Source organism: Pezoporus flaviventris, unplaced genomic scaffold, assembly GCF_033815535.1.
Source record: "Pezoporus flaviventris isolate CSIRO_AGI_PZ_B2104156 unplaced genomic scaffold, CSIRO_AGI_Pfla_v1 ptg000097l, whole genome shotgun sequence".
NCBI lineage: Eukaryota > Metazoa > Chordata > Aves > Psittaciformes > Psittacidae > Pezoporus > Pezoporus flaviventris.
Window position 1 is genome coordinate 5,495,404 of NW_026892645.1, and position 26,870 is coordinate 5,522,273.

General features: G+C 42.6%; 2 protein-coding genes and 1 long non-coding RNA gene across 21 annotated transcripts in view; 2 read left to right on the forward strand and 1 right to left on the reverse strand.

Annotated features, from left to right (window-relative positions):
- GPR107 (G protein-coupled receptor 107) overlaps positions 1-19,608 on the reverse strand; it is a 39,323-nt gene extending 19,715 nt beyond the window's left edge. Inside the window, exons 1-14 of one of the 2 annotated variants that reach the window (XM_061476994.1) lie at positions 19,453-19,608; positions 14,354-14,479; positions 13,710-13,760; positions 13,385-13,473; positions 12,537-12,703; positions 11,498-11,532; positions 11,251-11,307; positions 10,346-10,456; positions 8,713-8,846; positions 7,686-7,761; positions 6,683-6,756; positions 6,007-6,124; positions 4,917-5,047; positions 2,982-3,025 (exon numbers count right to left, since the gene is read on the reverse strand). In XM_061476994.1, coding sequence (XP_061332978.1) covers positions 2,982-3,025; positions 4,917-5,047; positions 6,007-6,124; positions 6,683-6,756; positions 7,686-7,761; positions 8,713-8,846; positions 10,346-10,456; positions 11,251-11,307; positions 11,498-11,532; positions 12,537-12,703; positions 13,385-13,473; positions 13,710-13,760; positions 14,354-14,479; positions 19,453-19,563 — 1,324 coding nt within the window. In that variant the 5' untranslated portion in view covers positions 19,564-19,608. Of the gene's footprint in view, positions 1-2,981; positions 3,026-4,916; positions 5,048-6,006; positions 6,125-6,682; positions 6,757-7,685; positions 7,762-8,712; positions 8,847-10,345; positions 10,457-11,250; positions 11,308-11,497; positions 11,533-12,536; positions 12,704-13,384; positions 13,474-13,709; positions 13,761-14,353; positions 14,480-19,447 lie in introns of both variants that reach the window. The other variant, XM_061476995.1, reaches the window with a different exon arrangement.
- A 2,590-nt stretch (positions 19,609-22,198) lies between these two features.
- On the forward strand, positions 22,199-24,544 carry LOC133281435 (uncharacterized). Of its 2 annotated transcripts, XR_009747510.1 has the most exons (3): positions 22,199-22,523; positions 23,406-23,469; positions 24,288-24,544. It is a non-coding gene; the product is annotated as an uncharacterized LOC133281435 (long non-coding RNA). The 2 variants fall into 2 exon arrangements; XR_009747511.1 differs by lacking the exon at positions 24,288-24,544 and having other exon boundaries at positions 23,406-23,984.
- Positions 24,545-24,905: 361 nt separating this feature from the next.
- Positions 24,906-26,870, forward strand: part of FNBP1 (formin binding protein 1) — a 92,501-nt gene continuing 90,536 nt past the window's right edge. For 16 of the 17 annotated variants that reach the window (XM_061476976.1, XM_061476969.1, XM_061476970.1 and 13 more), the window contains exon 1: positions 25,629-25,739. In XM_061476976.1, the coding sequence (XP_061332960.1) occupies positions 25,644-25,739 (96 nt within the window). In that variant the 5' untranslated portion in view covers positions 25,629-25,643. Of the gene's footprint in view, positions 25,198-25,628; positions 25,740-26,870 lie in introns of those variants that run through there. The other variant, XM_061476968.1, reaches the window with a different exon arrangement.

A 26,870-nucleotide genomic window follows, 5' to 3' on the forward strand; every position in this document is an offset into this window, starting at 1 on the left:
TTGTTAGTTCTAATAGACGCAAAGAAGCAAAACCAATTTTCTTTAGGTTTTTCTCACCAGCGAGAAGGTCACCAGAAGACTCAGTGTCAGAAAAAACAGCTCTTGGATTTATAGTATATAATTCCCCAAGACACCCTATAAGTTAATGAAGCCTGTGTGAAAGAACAGGGAAAACTGTCTCTGAGGTAATACTAGACAATAAATCCTTACAAGCAATAGGCAGTCCAACTAAAACTGTCTGCACAAGACTGTCAGCTCTAAACACAGTACAGGCAGTGCAGCAGTTAAACTGCATGTGAGAGGACTCAGTAGTTTTTACCACTTCAGCAGAAAACCATCTTCATCTGTGGAAAAACCCAAATGCTGGTGATTTCAGAGTTAGCACTGATCCTATTTTTCTCATGAGAAGCTAAGACACAGAGCAGCACCTCTGCAGAACAGGGCCTCCAAGGGAAGCCTACAGAGTTAAGAGCATGTGATTCTGATCAAGACTATTCATTGATAAGCCCAACATGACTGATTTTATCTTATTACAGTGCAACCAAATCACTTTTTGTTTTCTCAAACAGGCACACTAGCAGCATGACAACGTTAGATAACATTCTGCTTCTGGTATCACGTTGCCATTCACTTGCTCCCCGTGGGCTCCTATCAACAGCTTCTAAACAGTCCAACCACGCTGTATTTCAGAAGCAGGTCCCAGCACTGTGGCTGTCCTGTCAACAATCTGCTGCAGCCTATGCAATGTTTTCCCTGAACATTTTTTCCTTAGCTATTCTTTTTAGTACAGCATAACACAGCTGCTAAGTCCCTCTCAACAGAGAATTACTGATCTTGTAGGATCAATCATCTCTAACCTGATGTTACAGATCGTAACATCAGAAGGTAAAGCACGGTAACAGCAGTAGGTGATCCAGAAGCAATATTCACAAGTGTGATTAGCCGTGGGGAATAACACAAAACAGAGGACCAAGAACAATCCTTAAGCGCTGTCGTGCCTAGCACTGACTAGCTATAAAGATACAATCAGCTCTTCTCAAATCTCCCATTTTCTTTTACCTCCATTATACACTACAATGCATCCTCTAGTACTGCTTGGTTTTACTCATATCTGGAGTTCACCTATCACAACGAACTGTGACCAGGTCCAGTCTATGCCGAACATCCCTGCTGTTGTCCTCCTTGCTTTGCTGTCTGTATGTTCCGAAGTTAAGCAAACTCCATAGCACCATCTTGTGATAAGAACCACCAAGTGCAAGGCTGGCAATGACAATGGGGTGATCACTTGAGGCCCCTCAAATCTAGAGGGTTTGTGTCCCAGTTATGAGCACTAGTTGCTGAGTGCTCAGTACTGGAATAGTCACAGACCCACCCTGCCACCCAACAGTTCTGCCTTGGTTACAGGAACACTGACCTCCCTTTACGATCACAGCGGCTTCTGCTAAGAATCAGGCCTTACGTATGTGAAGTCCTCAGGTCAGAAGAAAGCTACTGCTTCAAGGAGTGTCTAAATTCAAGCAGACCTTTTAAGAGTAAGAGCATAAGCACTCCAGAACATATGCTTAATGGACAGCTTTCCAGTATCTGAAGGGGGCCTATAGGGATGCTGGAGAGGGACTCTTCATTAGAGACTGTAGTGATAGGACAAGGGGTAACGGGTTAAAACTTAAACAGGGGAAGTCTAGACTGAATATAAGAAGGAAATTCTTTCCTGTTAGGGTGGTGAGGCACTGGAATGGGTTGCCCAGGGAGGCTGTGAATGCTCCATTCCTGGCAGTGTTCAAGACCAGGTTGGACGAGGCCTTGGGTGATATGATTTAGTGTAAGGTGTTGGAGGGGGTTGGAACTAGATGATCTTAAGGTCCTTTCCAACCCTAATTATTCTATGATTCTATGACAAGGCAAAACTAAGTCATTGGTGAATGTCACTGCACCCAGGTGAGCACACTGATGAGAAAGCTGCCAATAATACTCATGTTACATCATCAATACTAACCTCTTCTACCTTGGTTTCTGTTACATATTAATATTTTCCCCCTTCAGATTTGATGGGGGTTTTGTGTGTGTATAGTGGTTGGGTTTTGTTTGTTTTAACAACATGGAATCTCAAAAAAAGCCAAATGCTGGGCTCACCTTAAGTATTGTTTCAATTTAACAGATAGCAAGAAAAGATCTTATCTGTGTGGTCTGCACAAAGCAGAGTTCAGAATCCAGCCTTATATCTCACCTACTAGACCACAGAAGCAACGTGCTGCATTACAAGGATGTCAGTGGAAGCCATGGAAATCACTGGAAGAAGCATCCAGATCTAGGAGTCTATCTCCAGAAAGGAAAGACAAGAGTATTGAAATGGCTGCCTGATTACAAGGAAGCCAGTGCTATGCTCCATGGATGGCATCTGCAATAGAGTGAGCAGATAAGGCAGGGAAAGCACACTCTACAGAAGCCACATTTGCTTTCTATCCATCATCTCACTTCCAGTGCTACTATACACACAACCTTACATAAGCAGTCCTTTAAGCTGCTGTACAAACATGGACAAGTCAAGAACTGTGTTACACTGAATGCCAGTTTGTTTTGTCTCATAATCACGTTTGTTTCCCTCTGTAGAAACTGAAATAAGGGGGTCTACTTTGACTAATAGTCAGCAATTCTGGAATTCATTTCTAGTTCTGCTTCTGAACACTCAAGCCTGAGGAAAGAAGGCAAATCTATCAAGATGTCATGTCCAGCTCAAGCACTGAGAGCTGTGCAAGTACCAGAAAATTACTTCCACATACAAGTTCTGATGGTCAAACCAACACATGAGAAGGGTCATTTTCCAAGAGTTATTCCTAGGAGCCCACTGAGGAAAAGCAGCAGTGTGACACTGACACAGTGCAGATCCATAGTTTTAGTTTACGTATTTTAAATCACCATGTGCTTGAAACTGTGGCATTATCTTACGGCATGCAACAGAAAAGACACTACAGGTTACTTGCCTTTTCCATCTGTTGCTGAAGCCTCCTGTAAATGTCTTATTGACCTGAAAAATAAAAGAGAGGGGATTAGCTATGAGTTTTACTCTCTCTTTTCACTGTAGCCCTCTAGAACACTGAGAAGCCTTGTTAGCTCTTTATGACTGGGGTATGCTTGTAATTAGCTGTGCTTAGCGTGCGTGGCACTGCATGTATTTCACCCCCATCTGGTGTGAGGCGTCCCTGCCCATAGCACGGGGTTGAACTAGATGATCTTAATTCATAGATTCTATGATCTCCCCAGCTCAGGCATCTGTATTTCCTTGTGATTAAGAAAGCTGATTGCTAAAACCTATTTCAGCCTACAGAAAGCTTTGTGGGAGGGAGAGAGCAGAGTGAGAAACTAGGGCATTTTCCAACATAATGCTTTCCACTTCCACAATTAAGCTGAGCTACTACTCAGAGTCCTGCCTAGCATTTGGCATCTTATTGCTCTTTTAAGCTCTTTTCATTTGGATAGTTGGTTACAGCTTGTATGTCTACATAGGCAACTTATGTAACAGAAGCTACCCTGCAGGAATGTAAATTCAAGGGCCAAGCCTTAGTTGCCTTGTTTATGAGTCAGCCCACCAGCTGCAGCAACATTATTCAGATGAAAAAGGGACAGGATTTTACGTCCTGGGTTTCTCTGCCAGTTTATGTTGGTACCATGACAATGCAGCAACAGTGGCTACACACTATACAGTTACATGACAGCTCACTCAAATGCAGTTGTTCTTCAGATACAGTTCTTTTATGGGAAGCAAGTTCTGTACCTGGATATCATTAGGTATGATGCATAAATTCTAGCATTAGGTCGTAAGAGCTGTGACTGTATAAGCCACCTTTATCACAAGAAAGCTGAGTCTGTCTACAAGGGACGTTAGTATTCCTGCAGATTTATTTACCATGTCCAAATGCTCTTAAGAGCTGCAGCATTTTGGATGGAGTAGGGGAAGGGATAATTAGGTAGTGTATATTTCTTGGAAGACATTTTCCAGCCTTGGCAGAAGGCTGCCAACACTGTTAAGATTTTGCCCTTACACAGGGGACAACTGGGTATGAGGACAACAGAAACCCACTCTTACAAGCCAAGCTGAAGCTTACTTCTGCCTATTCAGCAACATGTATTTTGTCTTCATACTGACAAACACATGCATTATGAAACAGTTCACAAACGCTCAAGAGTTACACTCTAGAGTGATGACATGTTTGCTAGACATTTATATTCACTCTGCATCTCAGTAAAATACTGGAGAAAAATAGCATTGTGTGTTTACTAACCAAGAAGCCAGAAGCTTCTTCATATCCAGCTGTTTATTCAATTAAGACTAAAATGAATTTAGAAGATAAATGTTCTGGCTAATTGGCAAGAAGCAACAATAGTGTTTATCTGAATTATCTGTGTTTTGGTTGAGTTTTATATAACCAACATTATTCCTTGCCAAGTAGAGTGGAAGGAAGGGCAGGGAGATGCTTCCCATGGGATTATTTCTTCTAAACAGTCAAGTAAAAAATGCAGCCACTCTGCTTGAAGGCAGCACTGATCTTAGACAGCACTACTGGTTTTAAATCTAGCAGCCTAGTTTCCAGCCTCAGCCAGTAAAGCAAAATCCTGTTTGTCATTGTAAGAGTTAGTACTTCTGCAGAACTCCAAGTTTCAAAAGCACTGTGCTGGCCACACTTAAATCATCACCCACCTTACCTTAGCTTCACTTTAACATCCCCAGAACAAGCATGCTCCACAGACAAGGCTGAAGTGTTAAGACACATACAGTTTAAAGCTTGACTCTAAAGGACTGGCTTTTTTTTGCTTTGGCAGCAATTTAGCTCTACTTAGCAGTCCATATCCATTAATTCTGAAACAGCTCAAGCCATAAAGACTTAAAAACCAAGGAACACATACAGTGAGTGACTCACCATACCACTGGAAACAGGATGGCTCCACAACATAGCAAGTCTACCAGGAAGAGAATTTCTTTCCACAGCCCATATTCAGTTGTCCCCTCTTCCGTTGACTCTATGATAATGTATGCCACATTTGCTAGCACCTACAGGACAAAAACATGTTTAATGGTTTTAGCAGCTTTCCAAGGAGATACTAGATATAGGCCGACAATTCAGCAAAAGCTGTCACACAGTTGCAGAAAGAGCGTATTCAGTAACATCAATAAGCCTACTGCAGCTCTGTGTCAAGAAAGTCACATATTCAGCAGCATCTGCATGGGATTTATAGAAATGAAACTGATTAGAACTTATTTCTACTGACTTCAGAAAGTAGTCCTTTTTGTTATATGCTATGCTGAATCTACTGTATCAGAGATAAAAAGAGCAAAACCTATTAAAATAAACGGGACACATATAGCTAAACTCACTATACTCAATTAAACCAGTAATTCAAACTGGACACTGACTATGTTTGAGCTCCACAGCTGAGCTCTAAGAGCCTCAAACAGTAAATCTATTTCTTGTTTTGCAGTTCAGTAAGGGACCCCATCTGGAAACAGCAGAAAAGCTGTTCTAGCTACAACAAGAAAGAGAAGTGCTGCCCTCCTATGTACTTCAGTTCCTGGAGCAGGAGACAAGTACTGATCACTTTAAACATGCTGGAAAGGTTTCCCTAGACCCAGCAAGCCTAAAAGTCCCCATTTCCCCCCCGACCTTCTTTATTTCTTAAGCCCATTCAGCAAGCATGTCAGAAGTGAAAACTTTCATTTATTATCTCTGCTTAGTACTGTTCTGCAGCCCAAGTTCTGCACCAGCATGAATAAACCTACCTCATAGCTAGTTGTTAATTTGCTGACACTATTTGTTCACCATTATCTCACGCTCAGTGTAGGGAGAAAAGTGTAACTTCGGGCCCAGGAAATCCCAGCTCAACTTTATTATAACCAGGAGAATTACAAATGCAGTAACTACATGGTACTTGGTAAAGGATTCACAGCCTTATACAGCTTGTAGGAGCAGCTCTCCCACAAGGCAGGAAGTACTGACACAGCTCAGTCCTCACCTGAAGTGGGATGACAATCATGAAGATTTTTTTGTCTTTATCTGACAGGATGTGTTTAATGAAAGCCCAGCCTGTGCCTATCAGAGCAATAGTGATGAACAGAAGAGCACCCTTCAGTCTGAAAGAGAAACAGATACTGCAGTAAGACTTGATCCCACTTCCTCTTCTGCCCAGGTTCTCTTCTACAGTCAGTGAAGCCACAAGCCCAAATAAATGCCTTGCTATTCATAATTTTGGCAAGTGCTTATCCTACAACAGTGAAGCAGATGTATTTGCTTACAACTGTGTATCACAGCAGCATTATGCTCCATTCACAACTGTCAATATACACAATCTTTTCCTGGGGGAGTCAGCCATTCACCACCCTGAACAAGAGAAAACACTTGCAGCTGTACCCTCTTACCATTCACATCAAGAGCAAATTAGATACTTGAATATTGCTATGAACAAAGAAAAGCATTGCTTATCCTTTTACTCTTCCACAGACATAAGTGCCAATTCTCTGCAGCTGCCCTTTGTAAGCAGAGCTTTCCCCTTCACACAGGGCTGATTGTTGTCTTGTCATTCAGACCATAGTACCAAAAAATCAGCAATTTTCCAGTTTACTCAGGAGGTGGCAGCCCCATGGGGAATTCAATTCCATTGTCTGAATCCACCACAATCTGCTAATACTCACAGGTGAGTGATGTAATAAACAACAGCCCAGCCTTCAATAGGGAATCCCTGAGAAGAAATGTAGTGGTAGTCGATCTGGAAGCAGAAAATACAGTGTCTTACTTTACAAGCTGCTCATCAGTACCCCATCCATGTCTATAAAATAGGTCTGCTTGACAGCCACCTCAAGTTTCATTTTCCAAAGAGTGTGTGCAAACTCAGCTCTTCCTAACTTGTTCTAGTTTTGTTTAGCAATAATGAGGTAATTTTCCAAGCATTAGTGGATATATCTTATACAATCTATTTCCTTCCCACACACCTCCCACACTTAGCTATAGTTAAACAACTGCATTTTAAACCTATTTATTCATTCATTGTTCAACTTCAGTTGCACTGGGTGACTAGAGGCTTTCTAGTTTCATTTTCATGGGAAATGAGATTCAGTTCATTAGACTCCAAAAATGTTTGGAGCGGTTATCATGGCTGGCACAGTCACTGAAGGATGAAAAGCTTGCCATTACCTTTGTTTATGAGCCCTTTCCAGGGGAAAGGCAAAGTCAACACAACCCAATAGAGCCTTTTACGTATTGAAAGTCTTAAGGCTTACAGCATTATGTCTGTTACAGTACACCATAAATATTTCATCTAAAGTAGTGCCCTTGAATTCTACAAACATTCATTCTATTTATTAACATTTATAGCAAGCCACATAGCTGGAACACCACAGCTCAAGCTTTCAGGCTAGCCTCAGATGGCCAAAACGTTAGAACTCATGGAACCCTCAATGCATGCTTGCTGCCTCATCACTTCAGGCCACAATCTCGATTATATTTAAAGTCAGAATCTGTCGATGAAAACTGAATTAACCAAACAGCTGCAGTTGAGTTCCAATGCTTCAATATGAAAGACACTTCTCTCCCTCCCATTCTTCCCCCACCACAAAGAAGATTTCCCTGACAGCATGGCCTGGATTCCATGTTTCTATTTCCTTGCTGAGTAACTGAAGGCAGAGACATTATACGTACTGCATGAAAGACTAAGGACAGAGATTTTGTGAAAGGGAGGGCTGCCATCAGCCAGTGAATCTTAAACACATCATTTCTGGGGAGAAAAAAAAAGGAAGAGCATCAATTAGAAGCCAGCAGTAATAATTCCAGTTCCCAAGGGTATTTCTTTAAAACCTATAAATATCAAACAGTAATTCCCAGGCTGAGCTGACTATTAGTGTAAAAGGATTCCCTTTAATGCTGCAGTCCAAGTTTTGCAACATTCTGAACAACATTTCAACTACATGCTCTGCAGCTCTATTTTTAACACTTGGGTTATTTAAAAATAGCAATTCATAGGAACATCTTGCCTATATAGACCATAACTGTTTGAAAACTTGCTAAACATAATTCAAATGCGTATCACTCCACCCCCAAGACTCTACACCACCAAGTGAACTCCAGACTCACCAAATCGACATCACCAACTGACCTTCAAACTACCAAATAATCTGATCACCAAGTGAACCCCAGGCTGCCAAGTAATCCTGCCACCCAGTGAACTTCAGACTATGTCAGAAGAAAAACCAAAATGGAATCACAGGTGCTTCTGTCGCTATGTTTTAACTATGAAGAAGCATGGTTTTCAATTAGGAATTCCTACCACTTTCAACCATCCACAAAATGTTTATGGATCTCCACTGCCATAAACTGCCATTCCCTGTACAAAGAATCCCTTGATCAAGTTTTTCTTGTTATTTATTTTCAAATAGTGTTCTCCTTTTGTCACCAGCTACAGGAAGTTTCCTGTTTATTTGCTGCTACAATATATGAATTTCTTCACGTAATACTTGATAACTTCAGAACAATGGTCTGCAACCATGATACTGATGGAAGTAGTTATTTTCAGTATAAGCTGTGTTAGGCAGACAATATTGAGCCAGATTTGGAGTTTTAAGTGATGAAATCTGACTGTGAATTAGGCATTATATAAGGAATAACACCCCCACCCCCAATCAAAGAAGGTACGCCTATACATTCACTCACATTGAAGCAGTCCACTTACCTGCGCTTACGAAGTATGTGAATCCATACAGTCCCAGACAGGAAAAAGAAGATAGCCATGGAAATGTAAAGCTTTGGCAGTGGGATCTCACCTGCTGAGAGGTAGCTTTCAGGATTCTTTTCCGTAATTTCTATCTGAATATTAAAGGTGTGTTATATGTACAGTTGAAAACACATTTTGCTAAAGCACGGAGTTAACAATTACAGTTCACCATCAAATTCACTCATTTCAAATCAACTTTTCTAAAGCAGTGACTGTTATAAGACTCTTAAAGCAACTCTCCATCCTCAAGAATATCAAAATATTTTGTAAAATCACACCCAAAATGATAATTTCCAGAGAAGGAACCAGCGGTTCCTTCCAGTGCTTCTATTATACAAATAATTCAGGAAGGCAAAGTAATTCTCCCAAAGAATACTTGTTCTCTATACTAAATGTCAGAGCTTGCCCATCTTTGACATAAACAGTATCTAAAAAATCTTGCATAAACAAGCAGGATTTTTAGCACAGTCCTGATTTTAGGTGTGGAGAGTCATACACAGCTGAAAACCCCACTCTCAGGTTTACTACAGTGGATTTCTTCACCTGGCAAGAGAAAGGAAGCACTCTTCTGCAAGCCTATTAACGTGTGAGAAAACAGAAGCTTTATTTAACATCCTATTTATGCCCTAAAACAGCTTGGTTATACGTGCTAGGACTTCATTAAAATAATGCATCAAGACTAGTTTGCAGTACTTAAACTGTCCTGCACCAACAAATACAACCAAGCAGGTTAGTTACCCAGGTTTTCTTTCCTTTCCAATTTCTTCAGCAGGTCAAAGCAGCAAACAGCAATTAAAAAGAACTGGTCTTCAGAACATAAAACTTTAGAAGCAGATTTAATGTAGCCTAGTCTGAGCTAAATTAGGGCTGCTAAGTTTTATCACCTACATGTTTCCTTATTTTCTCCTTGCAGCAGTATCAGCACACCCATGTAAAAAGGAACTCAGGGGCTGATCTGGCTGAGAGTTACCTTGGTCAATGAGGGGATTTGTTACAGAATACCTCACTACATACCAGTGTCAGAACAGGAAAGAGAAAAAAGGGAAAGCCTGAGCTGTGATAATGCACTCTGCTTCAAAAGAACATAGGACCAAACCCTTGAATGCTTAAATGGGATAAGACATTTGTCTTTAAGATGCACTTCCAACACTGCAAAACGCATCTGTAATTAGCCCAGAAAAGTCAGAAACACTGAATCCACAAATATCAACAATTTTGATTGCAGCAACAGCCTTAACATCTGCAATTGTGTCAAGAAAAAAAGCGACTTTTTGAGCATAGCAAAACACAAACAGCTGGTTTAGCTCCCATCTCATTACAGCATCTAGTCACAACTGCGTAGACTGAGCCCAGCTCACACGCACTCTTCAGACTTCCAGACATTTCTGCTAAACCAGTATTTCAATGCTTCTTACTGTAGTTGCTTCCTTCAGAAATGCCACTACAGAGATTAAATGCACAACTCTGAACCACTCCCCACCCCATATATGCACTCATGTGTTTTATACTCATGGATATAAAAGCCAGAATTGAAAGCTGCATGTTTCAGTCTAAGTGAATGAGTTAATTATCCTTTAGAAGCTATACTTACATCAAGACTAAATAGCTTCTGATCATTGGCTGGCCCTTCCTTGCCAACACACTTATGGAAATACAGGCTGTAGAGACCTTCTTGGTTATCAGAGCTGATGTTAAAAGAGAACTGGAAATGAAGAAAAGGAAAGTTAGCATTCTTTTCATTCACAACAGGGTTGCCCTGGTAAGAAGCCATCTCTGCTGAAGCATGAAACATGTCTGTCACTGAGGGTCAGTTGTTCCTTTCAGAGGATACCAGCATATCGACAGAATTCCAGATGCAAAATCATTGCACCTATCTATGATTATACACTCTGGTAATCCGAGATCTTTATCAAAGACCTTTAGGTATCAGTATGTAACTTAGTTCACTGAAAATATACCAAGAAGTATCATATTGAATCATATATCATATGATGAAGCACAAAGTTTTGATCGTGTTTGCCCTGGAGCAGCTACTCTGTTCTTCCTTCAATTATACAAATTGTGATAGCTATGCAAACGAGATTTGTGTCACATTACAGATTTAAAATGAGTTTGTTCTATAGTAACCATCATCAGTGAACCAGCCTGCTGAAACAAAGTGTTAATCTGGTTTCATACAGATTATCTTCCCCTGAAGTGAGTCATCAGTCAGGCCACAGCTATTTGTCGTTAGCAATTTGTATGCACTAGCTGTATCACAGTAAACTTCAATATGCTGAGGCTCACAGACTGAGACTTTTAGAACTGCACCATCCCAAAGGCACTTCAAAACGGCTTCCACACCTTACAAAGAAAGATTTCCAGCATTTATTTTTAACAAGCATCCACTGAAAAACTTCCTGAGCTATCAGAGGCATCTCTGACAGACTTCTACTTTTCACACAGTAATAAAGTGAAAGAGCACACATTAAGACCAGACACTGACAGACACCCTACCTGAAACGAAAAAGTTCCTCTGTCATTGTGAACAGGATGTTCTTGTTCTATTATGCTCTGGGAAAAGGAGAAAAGACTTTCAGATTGAAGCAGCTATCTCCATCATCCAGACAATCAAAACTGCATTTTGTGTATTTACAGCGGAGGAAGGCTAAGGAAAACACAACACTCTCCGCTTTCTGGCTATGCTTACACTGGAGTAATCACCAAGGTTCTTTCTGAAAGAGAACAGCAGATAGTTCCTTACCTGGGAGGATGATGTACTTCGATTGGGCTTGTTATCTAGAGATAAAAGTATTAATAGTACATTTAGAGTGTTTGCATTTAGACATCCTTTTACGCATTGCAAATGCCTTACTCAAATCTTTCTAATAGTTGTCTGCATGTCAGTCTCCTGGATAATCATTAACAGGGATTCTTTTCCAGACTCTCCTTAAACTCTCCCAGGACTTCCCCCAACTACCATTCATACTGAATGCATCCTCAAATGCTAGAATCAGCTTCTCTACTATTAACCCTTCTACAAAAGCCTACCCAAGAAATATTTCCAACCCCTCCAATTACAGTGATCCAGGAGGCAGATGACCTGTAACAGATGCAGGCTACAGCTATGACTGTTAATGTTATGACTACATTCTGTTAGTCTCACTGACTAATCTTAATCTGGACATTAATACATGGCCTGACAAACACCCTGAAGTTACAATTAGCCCTGGGGAAGGAAAAAGTTCTCAGCTCTCTCCTAAGTAAAGCCCCATTAAAAAAAAAAACAATCAAAGAAAATCCAAAAGCAGAGGTGACCTTTGCCAAGTCAATCTCTGTTCTGAACTTGAGAAACTTATACTGACAGGAAACTTCAAAAGAGCAGCATGTCAAGTTCAATTTCACTCCACTTCTTTGAGAAGCTTTTCAAACATAAGGTCATCGCATTCTACCAGGAAGCTAAAGTTCAAGACTTCAGCTTTGCTTTTGGCTCCTGTACCTCAGTGCACTGTCAACATGCACGCTACACTTTTTAATGCAAGAAAAAGCAAAACTAGAGCCATCAGATCAATCATCTTCAGTGCCACCAAGCTTTAGCTCTTGACTTGTTAGAACAACCATGCAAATGTTTTGACAATAGTAAAAGGCTTGTGAACACGATGGGCCAAGACAGACTCAGGCTACTTCAAATGAGGCTGCTCAGCAGTCCCAACCCCAAAAATGTGACCACAACACACTGCTGGATCCACATCAACCAGGAACTCTCAGTGACAGCACATATAGGTCAGGTTTAGCAGGCCTACCTTTGCTGTCTGTATCTGGGCTGGTCTTTGAAGGACTTTTATCAGAATCACTGCTCTGTTCAGAAGTTTTTAGCAGCTTGGTGCTTAATGCAGTAGCATTTCCCTCCGATATGAATGAAATTTTAGGTAGCAAAGAAGCAGCTTCCGCAGAAAACTGTACTTTCACACTAAACAAGTAAGACAAAGAGGTTTTATTCCAAATTAAAATAAATAAACATTCATAAAGAGGCTGTCATAGCCTACATATACCAAATAAAGGAAAACCAACTTGTTTGGTTTTTTTACCACAGAGAATAGACAAGCACCAGATCATGACTTAAAGCAACCTGGCATTGAACTGATCACTATGGCAAAAGTCACGCTGTATCTTTACATCAAATACAAGAGCAGCTGAACAAAAATAAGCTTATTCAGTTTTGGTAACCAGAGTCTCATTAGACATTATGTTTCCACACAAACAGTTACAGTTGTTCTTGCAAAAGAAAGCAATGCAGCCTCAAAGGTATTTCCATGAAACTCAAGATAATTCAAGACAAACAACAAAATGGTATATCCAGTGTTAAGAGCTGCAAAAGTGACCCAAGACTTCAAGTTTATGCCTTAAGCAGAATTAAGGTATCATCCTTCTGCCTATGTCCCCTATCCTGCAAGAGTTCTTGGACCATTTTATACCACAGATTTTCTTTTCTTTCACTTTCACCTCCCCTTAACTCTCATGTAACCCATTAAAAAATAACTACATGCACAGCAGCTTTCCAAGCCTTTAAGAAAATTTCACAAGTATTGCACTAGCTTGAACCGAATAAATAACTTTAAAGTGTAGAGTATACTATTTACTATTTACTCACACTTCAGTTTTGAAGTCCAGAAGTAAGAGTACAACAGAGACATCTTGATCTGGTTTCTTGTTCAAGATACAATAATCCACTTCTTCATCCTGGTAGTAGAAGGAAAACACCTTTGAAGTGCACTCCTGTTTATAAGAAATGGGACATGTTTCCCCCCGCTCCATGTAGAGATAACTACTCTTAGCTCAGCAAGTTGTAAAACTGAATTATATTTAACAACTTGCCCATGCCTAAAGCCTCTCCCTTTTACTTCTTCCAACCATTCCTGGAGTAAGGTTAGCTATGAGATGTCCCCAGCTTAGAAAAGCAAATTCACATCTCTTACCAGGTAAGTGGAGAACCCATCGTTCCTGGTTCGATCCAAACTGAACCCCACCTACGAGACAAGTAAGAAGAATCTGTCAAATTAAAACCAGCTCACATTCCTGTAGTATTAGAAGCCAAATCACCACAGAGTCAAAGATACTGCTCTCTAAATAAATTAAACTACATTTAAGGCAGAATCCAGGTATTTTTGTCATTATCTAATTAGACAGAAACAAATACTCAGCTATAATAAACTTGCTGCTTTATCTACATCCACTAAGAATAAAATATTAGTGGAGAACTAATATCCTGAACTCACCTAAAGTACCTTCTGCCCCTGAGACTTTTAACTTATATCAGTGTTTTTCCAGGTGTTTCTGCTTGAAGAGAACATTTATTGCTTTCAGAAAGAAAGAGGTTGAACTGTGCTGAAGAGTAAGAACACAGGTCTATTTTCTACCCTAGTATTTCAGTGTCTCTATTAAAATATAATGTGCTATATAACGTATAATGCAAGAGTCACCTAAAAATAAGACAGTTACTGTCAGCAGTAACACTGATCCTACTATCACCAGTTAGGATCTGACACCTCAAACAATGCATCCAGTGCAAGGGCAATTTCACATGAAGCTTAACACAGTTATTGGACTCAGAGTAACTTACTGATAAGTGGTCCTTGTCATCAGAGCTCACAGGTGGCTTCAATGAAAGGTTACTGACATTGACTTTCATGAAGCCATTCTTGAAGAAACCAAAGGTATTTAGGTGCACTTTCTGCCTCACATCATCCTGTAAGAAAGGAAAGTTTACAATTCACATACACAGTCATCTGCAGCAGCAGTCAAAGAGGAAGCAGGACAACAGATATTGACACTTACTTAAGTGCAAAACATCTGACCATACCAAGAGTAAATTTCTTTAGAATACCTTTGGATATCATTGATCGTTTCACTGGAGTCAACCAACTCTTCCAATAATCTGGACAGCAAGAACTTTAAACATATATTTGCTAATTACCTGGCTACACTGCTAAGAAATATACAAGAAAAAAGGTCTGGAAGAGATTAAATGTTAGGCATCACTGATTAAACAAAATACTGGTAGGAAAAAGATAGACTATAGACAAATTAAGACAACTAACAACTACTGTCTGACTGCTAACTACTGCCATTGCAACAGACTGCACAGGAATTACTGATTACAGTAGTCTTACCCAACTGAGAGCTGGGTTTTGCTCACGTGATAAACAAGTATCACAGTGTACTGTTATCCCACAAGATCTTCTACATTAGGCAGGGTCAGTGTTTGGACAAACACTTGACACACTAGAAAGCTCTGTGTGTAGTATAGATTAGAAAAGTTCTAACATAGCCCCATTCCTCTAAATGATTTTTAGCAAGGTCTTGCATCTTGTAAGTAGGATAAATACTGAAACCCAGACATGTGTTTATTTCCTCTCTGTCTGGCAAAGAAATGTAGAAATTGATCCCTTTCCATGCCTTGCTCAGCTGATGAAGGTTCAAGTCCAATGAGCTCTTTTCTAAAGAAAGAGGTCATAAAGGACCTCACATAAGAAGCAGTAAACATTACACACAGTTGCACCATCAGATGATGAAAGGTCACACCCCTGTTGCTTTGCATTCATAAATCAATAAATAGGTAAGCATTTGGTCCTCAAACCTACTGGATCAATAGTTAGAAGAAAAGCAGCAACAGAACCAAAAATATTAAAAAGCAAGTTTAACATGTGATTTAAAGCTTTTACAGATTGTCACTAACAACAAGAAAATTGTTTCTTCTAGGAAAATAGAAACAGATTGCAGAACTCTCTAAGGAGAGAAGTCAGCTGCTAAAGGCAAACAAATGTTCTGGACAAGGTACTATAAGACTGAACTAAGAGCTGTAGAAGGGTAGTAAGCTCTGTCTTTTCCTTCACCTCAATATCTATTTTGACATCTCTGCTTACAACACTCCTGATGCACAAATATCACTCACTGTAATAGCAGGACACTAATCCTGCCACAGCTTACCTGTAAGCTAGCTGCAATAAGATCGCCCTAATAGAATCAAGTTAACCTGGCAAATAACCAGATGGTTCCCTTAATGCTCAGGAGAGGGAAAAAAGAGTTGATGACACATGGCTCATAGCAGATGCTTCATTTAATAAGAGTATTATGGAGTATTATAGCTGTGCTGCCTTCATGTTCTAGGTCATTTAATGTGCTTGAAAAAAGAGCCCATCTGGTTCCTTTACCACCACTTTCAATATAATTTCTCAGTCTGAACAGAAGATTAATACAGCTCTTCACACAGCATATCACATGTATTTAAACATATCTGGACAGAGAAGCATTTCTCTGGGCGATTAGAGAGGAATATGAGCTGGGAATACAGTGGCATCCAGCCACTAAGTGTTTTGCACCTCGCAAATATGACCAGAGGCAGCTGCTTCGTTCAGAGTATGTGCAAAAGCTGCTCAGCTCGATTTCAATTTATTTACACTGCCAGTTTACTAATATTCTCCAACCAACAAAATATAATTAACATACAACACACAGACATTCCTCCCTGGTTTTAGTTCAGCTTTGAGTGCTTAGAGTTGACAGATTTAGTTCACAAATCCTGGAGCTTTACATGATCCCACACACAGTCACCAGTTGCCACCAAGCAACACCATGCTCTCCAGGAGCACCTACTGCTCCACATATCAACAGCCTAAAGATACTGGTTTACTAATGGTTGTCTCAGCTCTTAAGGGAGGTTTAACAGGTTGGGAGAATCCAGCTTTCATTTGTGATCACTCGACTGCTGACTTCAGAACATTCAGTTGTAAATTTACAACAAAGTTGTGAACACTTAAGCATCTGAGCTGTTAACGTACATGTTATGTTAATTTATGTAGGATGTATTTAAAGGTTAAGCCTGCCCCTTTGAGAAGGGATGAGCAGGGACTCATCACTAACAGGTTACAGTCGAACCAATAAAGTAAGTTCTCAGCTTAGTTCCATAAAAGCTTTCTCCACTTCTTCCACTCCTTTAGGATAAATATCAATCCTACAACATTTGACTCAGATTACAGGAAAATGGTAACCAAGATCTTGCCTATTCTGGTATCCCAGGACAGGCAGAAAAATATCCTTTAACATTTTATTCAGAATCTAATTGGGATCACACTACCAGTACAGTGAAAGTTTCATCAGAGAGCGCCTACCCTTACACAGAAGGAACTGGATTACTTGTGTGAGACTAACAGCAAGACTTGTGTTTGTGTAAGAAACACAGAAAAAGGTATTAAGAAAGGTATTTTTAAACTTGAGTATTTGAAGCCTACCGACATTAAAAGGCCACCAGTATTTACAACCAACTGCTGAAAAAGATCATCTTCCAAATAATACAATTAAACTGCCATCTTGACAGTATCACAAAACAGGAGAGAGCTCGCTTTCCTTTGGAAGTCAGTTATTTGGCAAGATAACTCACTTATCAGACTAACAGCACAGCTGCCACACAGCACTGTCAGTTGGATGATTCCTCTTGGAACCCTACATTGGGCTATTCGCAAGCGTTAAACTTAACTGCGTGCCTGACAAAGAACTTGTTTAGATCAACTTCCTCACTCTCTAAGACAGTTTGCCATTGCATTACGCAAAACATAAGGCTTCACTATTAATGCGTTTGACTGTTAAGACAACAAAAACCGTATTTTTGGTGAAGAGGAATGCTCCAACTTTCAGCTACCTCTGAAAGCTGCTGAAAATTGTTTCCATCAGTCTCCTGTAACTTCAGTTTTTGCAGTGTTTGGTTTTTAAACATATTTAATGAAGCTGATAACAACTGCTACTAAGAGAGTCTCCTTTGACAAGGTTAATCTAACAGCAAGATTCAAACAAAGAGATTTTATTACTCGGCAGAAATAAACCCTTTTGGACGCTTTTATAAAGATGAAAAGTTATTTTCAGAACAGGAAACTTCTCAGATTGCAGCTTGCTTTTCTGACAACAAAAAAAGCTTCACCTGAGCACACTAATTACAACGACACAAGAATTAGCCATTCTAACTAAAGCAGTAACGGCTTGTTTGAGGAAACCTAATATCAAACACTTGCACAAAGCTGTGGCCTTTGGCTTGGCACAGTGTCAATGCACATTTACAAGCAAGGAGCCAATGGCAAGAACACTGGAAGGGAGATTTCACTGTGAAAGGGTGCAGTTGCTGGAGTCTGATGTTTACAGAAATGCCATAAAGCACTGGATGGAGCAAAAAGGGAGAGCCTGTGCTCTAACAATAAAGCTCACATTTACACTTCTGCTTTCCACAGTGCTCTGTAGGTCAGTGAGGCAACTCACACAAAACACGCACAGAACTAAAACCATACTCCAATCATAAAAATCAGCAAACACAGTTTAGTAATTAATACAGGCAATTAAGAGACACCCTAATCAGGACTTGAAGCTATAATGTTTGCTGCTGAGAACATTTGCTTGAGGCCAGTTTGAAAGTCTTCTATGTAAAGGAAAAGTATCATCCCAGGAGAAATTCTTCCAGCACTCAATAGTTAGTCACAAATCCTCAGTAACGTTACCAGCACAAACCTCCTAATCTATAGCTTCAGGGAACAGTTCACTTTTCCTGAAACACAACAATATTAACGTGGCTGCACATTAGACAACAACTAATCTGGAAAACTCCCTATAAGTAAGTTATGAGCATCCCCCATGCACTCACTGTATCCCAAAGCTGAAGGGGAGCTCATGCAAGCGTTTGGCACTCTCCCTACGCTGCTACAAGAACACAGTAATGCTGCTCCTAGTCACACACGCTTTATTAACGTCTTCCAAGATTTCCATTAGCAAAATACTGTGTGATGTTGACAACAAGAACAAAATTAACAACCTCATTCTGAAGATTTATAGAGCACTTCACACGCTGTACATAAGTCCTTAAAAAGCACCACCCCTAACGCACAGATCCTGCCACACGCCAACCGCACAACTTCCCATTTAAAGCACAACAGACAGCAGCACTCGAGCTGCAGATCTTCACCACAACCTGCACCACTTCCCACCGCAACCCTGAATAAGTAGTTTTTCTCAGGTACAGTCACAGAATGACACAACACTCTTTCAAAGTACAACCATAAATCTATGAGACCAAAACAAAGAGTTGTCAGCATCAGTATTTTCTTCTACCTCTACTGATTGTCTGATTAATGCAAAGAAGCTACATCTGGAACAACAACATCCACCCAGCCTTTGAGTCGAAAGACCAGTGACCAAGGCACGAAGATTACTGCAAGGCACACATTAAAAGCAAAAGCAACCCCAAATCCTCTTCAGCTCATGTTCAGCCCTCTCTTACCACACACAGCTTTCTGCCTCACTTCCAACAGGATGGGAAGCATTTCCACCTTCAACCCGCTACAGTTCTGATGCCCCTTCGCACATTTTCCGTATGACTAAGAAAAAGGAGGCTCCAGTAAAAGCAGGGATGAGAGCTAAAGGGATGCGGGGAGAAGGGACAATATCAGGGAAAGCAGAACGCAGAGGGGCCCAGCAGGCTGAGGGGCAGGGGGGATTCCAGAGAGCAGAGAAGAAGGGCAAGGGAAGGCAGCGGGACGAAGCTGTAGGGGGGTGACGGAGAGCCCCGGCCCGCGGGAGGCGGAAAGAGCCAGGCCCTACCGCCGCTCCCCTCAGGCGACCCGGCGGGTAGCCCAGCGCAAGCGAGGGCCGAGCCAGCAGGGCCGGGTGCGGCGCAGACCTTACTTTGAGGGTGAGGTGATGAACGCGGGCACCGGCTGAGCTCGCCCAGAGCAGCAGCAGCCCCAGCACGGCCACCGCCCGACACAGCGCGGCCCCAGCGCCGCGGGCCGCCATGTTTAGTCCAGCATCAGCATCCTCTTCCCGCACCACTTCCGGGGTCACGGAGCGCCGCACGTGACCGTGGCGGAGCTGCCCCTCACCGTGGGCACCGCCGGTACCGGACGCTCGTTTCTTCACCGGGGTTCATGCCCTGCTGTCGGCGTTCTGAGGCTCCCCGGCGCTTTCCTCTCCTCTCTAGGGCCCATCTGGGCTCTGCCGCATGTTCCCCACCCGGAGGCCGCCTCCCAGGGTGCGAGGGCTGTGGTGGGCTCCCTCCTCGCTGCTCCCACAAGGGGTCCCCGGCCACAAAGAAGCCCCCTCGAGCAGCCTTTGTGGCGGTGCTCAGCAAGGCCTAGGGTAAGGAGACAGAGCTGCACTGTCCCCAGGCAAAAGCTGGAGTTCTTCCCCCCTCAGTCGTGCAGCACAGCTCACGGAGGGGTTAGGGTTGTTGATTCTAGCTCAGAAGTGCATCACTTAAGAGATTTCAGCTGCTTGCTGGGACCTGTGGTGAGAGCAGGTGTTCCAAGCATCAGGTAGCCCAAACAACTGAAAACCTTTCTGTTTAAAGCTGGGGTTTAAATATTAATTGCAAACATCATCAAAAAATACGTAAGAAAACAAAGGGATTTCTGCTTCCTTACAGAAGTAGCTTTGTGGCTATTTATTTGGAACTGATAGCTCAAATCCCACTTAAAAATGAAATGACAAGCAGATTGGGCCTGTCTTCTGTGGCTTGTTCAAACAGAGCAACACAAGAAGCAAAGTGAACGTGAATAGCAGCAATTTAAAACGTTTTTTGAAGCTAACAGATTGCTAAACTGCCCTGACAGACTATGCAATGGGAAACTGTCAATACAATCACTATAATTCTACAGTGGGGGGTTCTGTGCTGCCAGCTCTTAGAACTCAAACATTCTGATTTTCCCTTTCAGTGTATGGAGTAACAGCTGTGCAAGTTTCTTCACCTAGAGCCAAATAAACAACTGGATTGGACCAGGCAAGTAAGGTGCAAGTGATGGTGAAAAAGCAGATTAAAATCAGTAGTCTTGACTAATTAGCAAGTTATGTAGAATGTCCCATCTTCCCCCCCCCTTCCTTTTAATACTCTTAGGTAATAAAATAAGCACAGAAATGTCACCATCAGTCAAAGAAACCTGGACTGGTACCGGAAAATACCTGGAAGCATGAAAAAAATAAAATCAATGTTTTCTAGTAGGACTCAGGGCAGTAACTCGTGCATGCCGCTAGATGTCCTGTCAGCATCAAGCCTTGTAGTGCACGTAGCTGCATCACCCAGACGGTAAGAAGCCTACATAACTAATCATCAGATAATTTATTCTGAAAAGGTGACGCTAGTCCAGATATTTTATTTAAATTAATTTTTTTTATGTTCTAATTATTATAATTCCTGTGCAAGGACCGCCTGGGAAACCTGGAGGCTTTGGGCTCCCAACAAACAGCTGCAGCACAGGTTTCCTTTCACACCTTGTTCCACTAAGTATCCCACTTTTACTTGATAGCATGAGGCTTTCCCCTGTAACTATGGGGACTGGTTCAGCTGAAAAGCCTCCAGCAGTCTGAAGATGCTTCTTAAGAGCAATCAGGGATTTTTATCCCACAGAGTCTGAAAAATTCTGTTTTTTTATGTAACTCTGCAAACTGTTGGGATATCATACCAAGTTCGCCACTTACCTGGACTAAATGATTTCAAAACCAGAAATTATAACATGCTTGCTTTCTTTGGCTATGCATTTTGTATATTAAAAGAATGTCTGTACTTAAACTTACATCTGTATCAATATGCAAACTGGCTGCTTTCTGTAATGAATATGCTATAACACCAACACTCACCATTACATTTATACATTTCATTGTAGCTTCCAGACAAGATTCACGCAGCTCTACATGTGCTGTTTCTAGCACATACAGTTATTCTCAGCTGCAATTAAACATATTTTTTTTCTCTTTACTCCTTTGTTGTACCCAAACATCTAATTAGAACCCTTCACAGATTTATTTTCTTTTTTCCTCCAAGTGTATCATGAGCAACTATTGAGTTTAGAGGGAAAACACTGGCAGTGTCAGAAAAATTCTGGCATAGGCACAGTCTACAGGTATACCTCAGTACAGGGCAAAGTAGATTAAGCATCAGTTTGTTACTGCATGAGCTGTGGTATAAGCATGCCATGGAGTAGAAAGGGCTGGATGTTACCCAAGGGAGACAGACTTAGGAGGTGAGCACACTAACACAGACAACAGGGTAGGAGTCTCACCTTTCAAGGTCCACTCCCACCAAGCAAGGTGAGGGGAGCAGGCCCACAGATAGTAGCTGAGGGCAGCTAAGAGTCCAGGTCATCAGGCAAGCTTAGAGCAATAACACAGAGCCAAGGCTGGGTTAAAAAGTCAATCTGCAGTTCGGGTGATGGCAACCAACATCTGACATATAGGGTAGCCATAGTTAGGCCTATAGAGCTGAAACAAGATCAAATATGAGCTAGGCTCCATATACAAAAGAACCCATAACTAAAGCACAGCCTAACCTGGGACTGAACCAGAGACTAGTACCCCCACAGCATCACTCAAACAGAGACTGAGCCTTAGGCCAAAGCTTAAATGGGTTTCTGGGTCCATGGGTAGATAGTCAACAACTGAGGCTAGTCAGGGGCATTAGGAGGTCTTAATCAGTCCTTAATTAGCCCTCTCTGGGCCCTGATAAGGCATTTAAAGAGCACCTAGGCCCCCTGCTGTGTGCTTGAATGATCTGTGTAGTATTTTAACAGGGGAAAGGAAACAGCTGTGATAGCCATGGCTATAGGGAAAGGTGTGTCTTCTTCCTTTCCTGGGGCTGTTTCTGTCCCAGTGTATGAGAGGTTATAAGCAGTATCTGTGTTCCTTGTCTTGGACATGGATGATCTGGGTAGAATTATAAAGCTAAAAAGGAAGCAGCTGTGAGGGTGATAACTCCAGGGGGGAAGGTAGGTCCTCTTCCTGTTGTATCTAGAAGCTAGAAATGCTTGTATGTTCTCTGGAAGTTTTGAGTTTTCCTGCTTTGCATGAGTAAACCCAGAGAAAAGGGTTTAGACAGAATTGTAGCTTAGGGGTTAAATTTATCTTTTCCAAGTATGTTCTGATTCATTTAGCAGCTAATCTGGCTGTTTTCAGGTGGGGTTGGGGTTTCCTAAACAAAGTCCTGGCCTTCTAAAAAGGGAATTGCTTCTACTTGGGCTTAGGCTCTACCTCTGGGAGTGTTCTGAATCATAACAACAGGAGAGATAAACAGAGTATTTGCAGGAATAAGCCCATATCTGGATAACAGATCTACATGGTCTTGGCCTCAGTGTGGCTGAGAGAAAACTCCTAGCAGCTTCCCTCTTGCTCAGGTTTGGACTGTGCAGATTAAGTAAAGAAGTGCCAGATAATGTAATTTTCAAGTGTTGTTTTAAATTATTTGTTTCAGGTGGGGACTTCCCAAGCCTTCCAGCATCTACTTCAGCATAAAAGGGGTTTTACTGTTCCCACTGCTGTTAATTACATTAGTAATTAGGGACCAACCAAGTGCAGACTGTGCCGTTTTGGGCACTGTACGACTGAAAGCAATAATGTGTCAGTCCTTGTCTAGGAGAGTTTCAAACTAAATAATAGCCAAAATAGGAAAAAGTCTCATTCTGGAAATATCTGAAATTAATTTTATTTAGTGTTTGTCTTGAACATCTGTTCCCACGAATTTTATATTCTTTTAATGAGTTCTGAATCATTTAGCAGCTAATCTGGCAGTTTCCTTAACTTTTCCTAGGTTTTGGCATGACTGATAGTGCCATCACAACACAGAACCTGCATTTCTGGCCTTTATCTTTCAGGAACTGGTGAAGCAGTTCTATCTTCTGGCATGGACAGGTTTCCCTGCCCGCGCTGGTGTAACAGGTTTGCCTTGTTCCCCTCCCAGCTCTTTGTGCAAAAGGAAATTCCACAGCGAATTTACCTCAGATGATACTAGCGCTTTCTGTTTGGTCTCTTACGTTCTTTTTACTCACATAGTTACGGATTAAGCTCTAAAGTCGTGATGTAACTGTGTTGTCTGGCTTTGCAACGTGTTCTGGGTGGACGTGGCTCTGAGGATAGAGGGCTTTGGTGCCCCTTCTCCAAAAGCCATGCACTGTTCCTTGGAACACTGTGGTTGTGCTTTAGGCAGTGTGGCAGGCTCAGACATTTAAATGTGTTGTTAGCAGCAGGAAGGAGCACTCTGAAATGAGTTGAACAGCGTTGTCTCTTAGTTGTTATGAAGTCTGCTCTTAAAAGTAATAACTTCTAATGATGAACAAAAGCATTGCCTGTTCCCCGTCTCTCTTCAAAGGCAGCTGCGTGAAGAGCAGCATTCTACTCAGGTTCAAATCGGTTGAGCCAGGTTAAAAATACATACAGTTCTGTTATTAACATAACACTTGTCTTCATTGTTGTTTATAAATGTTGGAATTACTTAATAAGTTATTCTGTTCTTGTCCTTTCTTATGTAGGGTAATAGCCAAGCCTCAGTGAATGAAGTGCATTAATCTAGAGGGGTTAATGGTCTTTATAGGAGCTCCTCTAATGTTATCTTTTGCCATCAGAAGGATCCCCACCCTCTATAAGCAGTTTTTCCTCAGATGAATAAACATCCTTAACTTTCCTTTCCCTGATGTATTTCATGAACAGATGCAGCAACGTAAAATACCCGTCTAAAGCTATTTTTACATCTCCCATAGCTGAAAAGACAGAAATTTAAGATCAGCTGAAGTAACAGCTCCAATTCTGTTATAGAGAAAGATGAGCATAAACCAAATCTTATTTCTCTGGCAAGGGAATGAGCCATTTTCTGTAAGACCTGCATAATTCCTTACAATAACCTGTATTTATGCAAGAGCAGATAATACGGCTATTTTTCTGCTTGCTCACTGCGTTGGTGACAGATGGTGGAGTTAAATATTCCTGGATTTGGGTTATTTTGGGGTGTGTGTATTTGGGGAGCTCAGTTAAACTCAAGCCCTTGCAATCAGTCTGAAGGGCGGCTCTCCCCCTTCCCAATGGTCACAACAGGAACATTTGCTTCAATAAAGAGCCCCACCTGGCTCAAGGAGGAATTGGGAACCAACACCTGAGGGCGGGGAGCACCTCCCTGCTCCCGCCGGCCCGCTTCGGAGCGCAGCGCTGCCTGTCCGTGCGGGGACCGGAGGGGAACCGGGGCAAGGCCGGAGCGGGCCCGGTGCCCCCAACGACGGACCGGGCCCGCGCTGACTGACCGGAGACCGCGCCTGCGCCGTGCCGGCCTCGGGCACCCACCCCGCGCCTCGGGCCGCGCCTGCGCAGTGCGCCAGAGCTGTCAATCGCCGCCCCGCTCCGCTCCGCCACCGCCTCCCCGCGCGGCGCCGCTCGGGCCATTTTGCGGCGCGATGAGGCGGGAGCGGCGGTGAGCAGCGGCCGTGAGCAGCGCCCGGCCCGCTCCGCTCCTGCACTGCGCTTCCTTGGGGCCCGGCCCGGCCCTCAGCCCGCGGGGAGCACAGGGCAAGGAAGCCTCAACCAGGGCACAAGCAGACCCCGAGAGCCTTCCCCCCCCGTCCCCTCAGCGCCGGCCCTCGGCGGCGCGGCGGAGCCATGAGCTGGGGCACGGAGCTGTGGGTGAGTGAATGGTGGGGGGGGGAGCGGGACCGCCGTTGCGGCGGTTACCGCGGAGCGCCGCGCCCGCCCCGTGTCATAACGGTTCGTGCGGAGGGGCCGGTCCCGGTGCGGGGCTGCGGGCTCCGCTGTGAGGGGCACCCCGGGGGAAGGAGGGGTCCGGCCGGGGCCGCTTTCCTCAGGGGGTCTCCTCCTTCCAAGAACTTTGCGTGCAGCCTCTATGGGGAAACCCCAGCGGAGCCGGAGGAGTTGTGTTTGTTTTCTTGAGTGAAATACGCGTTAGAAGAGCTCCGCAGCACAAAAAGCGATCGCGGCTGGGAAGCGGAGGGAGGCTTTCAAAGCAAAGCCTGGGGTGGGTTTTGTATGTAGCTGCAGGAGAGGCTCTGAGGTGGATTTATATCCAAGGGGGTCCAATTTCAGGAGAGGGAGGTGCAGGGAAGAAAAGCCAGATGATAGCATTTCCTTTGGCTGTTGTGAAGGGGCTTCTCTCCACGCTCGGAGAACGGAGGTTTCTGTTAGAAGAGTTTTCTGTTGGGTGTGAAGAAGTACGTTTTAATGGTGGGGAGGGATTCGGTGTATGAAGCCCTTAGGTTGGTTCTGGAGTGAGCCTGGGAAGTCTTAAATGCGTTTGGTTTACGGTGGAACGTTGCTGTGAACTGCCAAGCTGTTAAAAGTGGATAATGGCATTTGGAATGGTCCCTTGCTAACCTGAGAGAATTAAGGGTAGGGAAATGAAAGAAGTCTTGGAAGCAGAAGAGATGCACATATTCAGTCACAAAGAGGACGTGATGCAGCCATGTTTGGTAGCGTGATGGTGGAGCAAAACCTGTTAGTGAGGGGTTGCGTAGTGGTCAGGAGCCTCTGCAAGCGGTTGTTAATTTAATGGTTGGACATTAAAAATCTTTGGGCAAAATGTGCACGGAAAGGAGGTGAAGAGGAAAGTGTAATAGTGTTTTCAATGGAGAAGTCAAGAATGAGTAGCAGGAGGGTCATCTGGATTGCAAAGCACTGCAGGATTTCGCTCCTGTGCTCATCTGTCTGTGGCTCATCACCAGTGCGAGTTAAGATGTCAACGTGTCTGAGCTTTTAAACTGCCTCTGTGTAGAAATGGTTATTTTAGATGTGCTAATTGTTGCCCTTTCTGGTTGCATTGCTGGCAGGCAGCTCAAGCATCCCCTTTTGCTGTGACATTGTAGTCATGTTACAGCCAGATCTGGTTCAAACTAGACAGTAAATCAGGGAGCGAATGCTTACTGAGAGAGGTTATTGCGGTATGTTTGGATACTCCAGGGGAAGAAAGGTGATACATACTGATGAAATACTGTAGTGATGCTACATTGAATCATCAGTATATAAACAGCTCTGCTGCATGGGAATCTTCCTGGGAAAATCTGCAGTTTTCCTTCTTTTTTTCGGCATTTAGGGTGTTTTGGAGGGGAGATGAAATAGTTTGGGTGGAATTAAAGCGTGAGTCAGTATAACAAGTTTGACATAAGAAAATAAGTTCTGAATTCTCAAGATGGACCTGGTTGTTTTATTCTTAAAAGCGAGCAAGTGATACCAAGGTGTTTCTTCACAAAACAGCAGTAGTAGAGAAGTGTTTATAAATAGTTCTTTCTGCTTCTTTAAATATTTGCAGGTGTGTGTGCAATCTTACATTCATCTTCGATAACAAT